Here is a 5,979-nt window from a genome sequence, read left to right as displayed (position 1 = left end):
AGGAGGAGGAGGAGGAAACAAGATGAGGACAAATATCTGTCAAATGTAAATAATGGGATATTTATTGTTTGTAGAAGAAGCTTTAATTATTTTGATGTTGCACAGAAATAGCAAAAGTCATAATAATAAAATATATTGTAATGTATATTATATCATATAGATAAACATGTACTTGGAAACAAAAAATATTTGAAATACAGCCAAACTGAGTGTAAAGTATAGGTTTTTCATCCTTGCTTTGATGTATTTTAAAAGAGTGTACTAATACCTAATAAATTCATTTGCTATGAAAAAGTAAAGAGGAAAGAAAGCCTAATTTTGGTAAATATAGCATTTCAGAGTTAGTGCTTGGAAAGAAAGTTCTTCAGTAAAGTGGTTCTTAAATTATATTCCATACTAGTATAAAGGCAGCACTCTGTGCAGACTTTTAAGCTAGCTCCTGTGGAGGGCTAATTGGGCCTGTGGCTCAAAACTAAACAGAGCTAAGTAGCATGATTATCATACTATAATGACTATATGTCTCAGTAGTGTTTGATCAGAGGTTAAAGACAGATGAGAATTAATTCTGTAATGCGATCATTCTATTGTGTCAGTCCCAAGTTGAATTCCAACTGTTAACCAATTTGTCCCAGATTTTTCATCTCAATGTAAAATTAATGAAGCAAATGTCATTTATCTTCTCCTCTGATGTCATCTGACAAATGCCAACCAAGATGGCATGAATCAGCTAAACTTTAACTGCTAGAAATGGCAACCCAAATGCTTTTAAATCAGATCCTAATAATGTATGTTCAAGAGCCAAATGAAGGGCAGATTTTCAATCCTGTGATCATACTGACTCCAAAAAGGTATATTATGTCTATGTGGAGCAAATTCAGACTGAGATACAGGGATCCCAGAGAGAGAGACAGAATTTTGCTTTTATTATTATAGAAGCAAAAAATGCTAATTTTAGTAGAGATATTATATAAAAGTAGTATTTATGTGTGGGAGAATTGCTCACAGAACAAAATTTACTTTAAGTTTTAAACAGTGGCTAGGAAAAGGTTGTTTGAATACATGTGTCAACAAGGCAAAAACAAAAACATTTTTTCTTAAGGATAATTTTTATACTTATTTTCACTTTAAGTTACTACAAAAACTAAGGAAACAATATTTTACTTCTCTTAGATTATTAAAATAAAGACTAAAAGGTAATAAAATCATTTTAGCCAAAATCATTTGAGATTTCAGCATTGTTGTTCTACATTGTTGTACACATGGGGAAAATCAGTGTATTTTTCACATCCAGAGCTAGTTGAAGCATCACTTTCTTCTGTGATTCCTAGAGTATCATCATCATCATCATCATCATCATCATAATCTAACTCATCTGATGATGAAAACAACCCAGAAAAATCTTCTTCATCATTGTATAGATATTCCAGTTATGACTTGATTTCTCTCATCAGTAAGGGCCACTTACACTTAGATGCATTTGATGAAGTAGATGCTCAGGTGTTACTTGAAGATGGCTGTATTCATGCAAAATTTTTTTAAACTCAATTGATGATGCCCCCTGTTCTCTAATAAAACATCAGTTGATGACGTTTGCTGTTCTCTAATGAAATATCAATTGGTGATGTCCACACCATTTAAGGGTTAAAGGGATTTGACAGCATTCTACTATATCAGTCATCAAATATTTTACTGATATTTAAAAGTTACCATTAAGAGAAATTGCTCACAAATATGTCTACAGAAATAAGACACTTTCCAATATTAATTTCATGTCAGAAGTGTCCATAAGCAGGAGTGAATGTGGCTACTCATCAAAAATAAATGATAAAGGTGTAGAACTCTCCCAGTTGCAAATCTCTCCCAAACTATTTTGTCTAATTTCAATGCAAATATTTAGTGAATGCAATACTACTTATATCATTATTTGGTTTATTTGCTGTACAACTGAAACTTACAGAAAATTGTTTTACAAACTGGATTAATAAAATGGTAAAATATTGGAGGTACAAATGAATGCCTACAAGATGTTTATCATATATTCAATGGATTTCCATCATTTTTAAAGTTTAAATTGCAATCCTACCAACATATTAAGCTGTATGTTCTATTCAAAGAAAGAATGAGCCAAAATTGTTACTAACTTGTCCTGCAATACATTTAAATACTTACCATCAGGTTTCTTTGGAATGTTAACATAAACAGCATCCAAGTCTTTAAGAAATATAAAGGAAAATAAATAACATAGCTGTAAATAATATTTAAGATATGTTAGAAGTGTGCTAATACTACCAGAATAAATATTAAAGACACACTGAAATAATCGCATACATGTGCACACACACATACACACATCAACAGAAAAAAGTCAGTGTTAGCATTCTATTTAAGTTTTGCACTATTCTGAAGGCATGCTGTGTACTTCCAATATTAATTCATACTTACTGGGTTGTTTCATGCATACATATTTGGGCTCGCTATCTTCAGCATGTTCATCTTCAAAAACTAAAAGAAATTTAATATAAAATGGGTGTATTTATTGTTAGGATATTTTAAGTGTTTCAATATTGCACAGAAAGTAGTAAAAATATGTTATAATGTATATTTTGTATATAAACATCTCTATATAAACATGTATTGAGACAGAAAATATATTTGAAATACAGCCAAACTGAATATAAAGTATAAGCTCTTCATCTTCTCATAGATGTATTGAAAAACAGAAAAATATTGCCTCATAAATTCATTTCTTATGAAAAAAAACAGAAAGATCAGTTTTGATAGATATGGCATATCAAATTTAGTGTTTGGAGAGAAGGTTTCTCCATAAAGTATGACACTCATAATTTTTTTCCATCCACAAAATTAGCATTTTGTTATAGAAATTACATAAAAGAAGTGCATATTGAGATCATTAAGAGATTGAAAAATGAACACAAAACATTATTATAACATCTAAAATATGCTAGTGGTGAGCAGATACTACTACAATGAATACCACTGAGATACACTCAAACACTTACATACGCACAAAAGTAAAAGGAGAGTTAATTCAAATTATAGTTGTTAGCTTTCTAATCATGATTTAGACTATTCTAAAGTCATGCTGTACACTATCAATGTCTGTTATATTTACCAGGAGGTTCTGGGCATATATTTTGGTGCTCACAAACTTCAAAATAATGATGCTCCACACCTTCATGAAATTAGATTAAAAATGGGTTGTTTATTGTTTGGAAAAAGTGTTTTAAATATTTTGTTGCTGTACTGCAAGTCATAAAGCAAATGACAAAATATATTGCAACACTTATTTTATATATAAACGTGTATTAGGTAAAAAAAATTATTTGAAATCCTGTCAAACTTAGAGTACAGTATGAGTTCTTCATCTCCTCCTCTCATTGATGTATTCAGAAAAGGAAAATAATGTCTAATAAATTCATTTACTATGAACAAATAAGGACAAAGAACGTCTAATTTTACTTAATATGGCATTTCAAAGTTAGTGCTTGGAGAGAAGGCTTCTCACATACACACATCAATAGAAAAACGTTAGTGTTGGCATTCTTTTCAGGTTTTGCACTATTCTGAAGGCGTGCTGTGTACTTCCAATATTGATTCATACTTACTGGGTTGTTTCATGCATACATATTTGGGCTCACTATCTCCAACATCTTCGTCTTCAAAAACTAAAAGAAATTTAATATAAAATGGGTGTATTTATTGTTAGGATATTTTAAGTGTTTCAATATTGCACGGAAAGTAGTAAAGATATCTTATAATGTATATTTTGTATATAAGCATCTCTATATAAACATGTATTGAGAAAGAAAATATATTTGAAATACAGTCAAACTGAATGTAAAGTATAAGCTCTTCATCTTCTCATAGATGTATTGAAAAACAGAAAAATATTGCCTCATAAATTCATTTCTTATGAAAAAACAGAAAGATCAGTTTTGATAGATATGGCATATCAAATTTAGTGTTTGGAGAGAAGGTTCCTCCATAAAGTAAAATACTCAAAATTCTTTTCTATCCACAAAATGCTAATTTTTTTTTTTTATAGAAATTACATAAAAGAAATGCATATTGAGATCTTCAAGGGATTAAAAAGTGAACACAAAACAAGAGTGCAGAGAACAGGGATGGACTGTCGAGTATTACCACCTGGCAATGGAGGCTAGGGGCTTCATTGAAAGGAAAATGACGACATTATTTAAAAGAAGGTTTGCATTTTCGAGCTCAGAGCTGAGAAAAGTAATAAGGAGGATACAAGAGGCAGTCGAAAAAGCCAGCTTCTATATATGGCTGAAGTGAGAAGATCCAAAATGGCTTGAAAGCTATAACATGCTGAGTGGGAAATAGCATTGCTAGGTGAGTCTGGCTGACACTTAAGCAGCATCACTGATTGACATTTGGGCCAAGGTAACGATCTTGTTCTTTGCATGCCCTCCCTCTGGTTTGAAGACTTGTACCACTAAACAGCTGGTCAGATCTGGCTGCTAGAAATGAAACTAACACGACACTGTTGGAAGGCAGATTTAAAGAGGGCATATGCTAAAACTCCATTGGTCAGATGAAGCTTAGACAGTGTCAAGTGACAGTTAGCTGGTGTTGACTGCTGGAGCCTACTGGCAAGTATTTGAAGGGAATTTTGGCAGGATGGTCAGTTGCCTGCTGACATTCGTTGACACTGCATTGAAGAAACCAAAGAACAAAAGAAAAAAGGAGAAAGAAGAAACGCATTCAACACCAGAGCTGAAGACACCTCCGAAAGGTGAGGGGACCACCACATCAAAAACGGTTGACAAGTAGGGGCTGAAACTGGACGTGGTTTCTCCTGATGATGTCTTTAGCCACTGGATCCTACAAAGGGGCTGTTGAGGTGGTGAACCACAAAATGTGGTTGGAATTCCTGACATCTAAAATATGCTAGTAATGAGCAGACACTACTACAATGAATACCAAGATACAAACACTCACATATGAACAAAAGTAAAAAGAGAGCTAATTCAAAATATGGTTGTTAGCTTTCTATTCATGTTTTAGACTATTCTAAAGTCATGTTGTGTGCTATCAATGTCTGTTATATTTACCAGGCAGTTTTGGGCATATATTTTGGTGCTCACAAACTTCAAAATAATGATGCTCCACACCTTCATGAAATTAGATTAAAAATGGGTTATTTATTGTTTGGAAAGGATATTTAAATATTTTGTTGCTGCACTGTAAGTCATAAAGCAAATGTCAAAATCAACAACGTCCATGCTAACTGGTTAACATCTGTACAAGTCTCTTTAAGATTCATTTTTCTTTTTTGTTTTGTCAAATTATACCACTTCTTTCTTTCTCTCTTCTTATCTCATCCTACTTCTGCTCTTGATTCCGTACTTTCATGTTTAATTATATTTTTCTGCATCGTTAGTGTGCAAGTATCTACTTCTTTTTACTTCATTTTACCTAAGTTTTTATAAGTTACTTTAATTATCATAAATATTCTATCTAGATCCAAAGCATCAGAGGCGAGGGTGGAAAGGTCGATCCACCAAGTTAAATCATTGATCAATCATTCAAACTGAACCCAAGCCATCAGGAAAACTTTTTCTTCACATATGAGTATAGGATTTATTTTCAAAAAACCTATAATTAAAAGGACCTCAAGAAGTATATTCAAACTAAAATGGGGAATCAAAAGGGAGGTGAGAGGCTGAGGCTACCCCGAAAACAAACAAACAATTCATTAGAAAACTAGATAAAATCAGTCTTATATGCACTTTTATATAACTATTAAATTATTAATCAATTTAATAATTCAATAATTGGTCTTATATACTTAATTTAATTAGAGTAAAATTTAATATTGAACTATGTTTAATAGAATATAACAAAATATATAAAATTATTTTTGCTTTTAAAAAGAAAATACATTTTCAATCATCATCATCATCATCATCATCGTTTAACGTCCGCTTTCCATGC

The 5,979-nt window shown here is 31.8% G+C and overlaps 1 protein-coding gene across 7 annotated transcripts in view; it reads right to left on the bottom strand.

Moving 5' to 3' along the window:
• The window catches only part of LOC106869178 (uncharacterized), a 100,254-nt gene that overhangs the window by 15,075 nt on the left and 79,200 nt on the right, over window positions 1-5,979 (bottom strand). For 4 of the 7 annotated variants that reach the window (XM_014914800.2, XM_052968285.1, XM_052968287.1 and 1 more), the window contains 3 exons: window positions 3,627-3,686; window positions 2,443-2,502; window positions 2,170-2,211 (listed from right to left, as the gene is read on the bottom strand). In XM_014914800.2, the coding sequence (XP_014770286.1) occupies window positions 2,170-2,211; window positions 2,443-2,502; window positions 3,627-3,686 (162 nt within the window). The remainder of the gene's footprint in view (window positions 1-2,169; window positions 2,212-2,442; window positions 2,503-3,626; window positions 3,687-5,979) is intronic. The other 3 variants (XM_052968286.1, XM_052968288.1, XM_052968289.1) reach the window with 1 other exon arrangement.

This window comes from Octopus bimaculoides, chromosome 5 (genome assembly GCF_001194135.2).
Source record: "Octopus bimaculoides isolate UCB-OBI-ISO-001 chromosome 5, ASM119413v2, whole genome shotgun sequence".
NCBI classification, from domain to species: domain Eukaryota; kingdom Metazoa; phylum Mollusca; class Cephalopoda; order Octopoda; family Octopodidae; genus Octopus; species Octopus bimaculoides.
The sequence above is the reverse complement of the archived record's forward strand: the minus strand, read 5'-3'. Positions and strand labels throughout refer to the sequence as shown.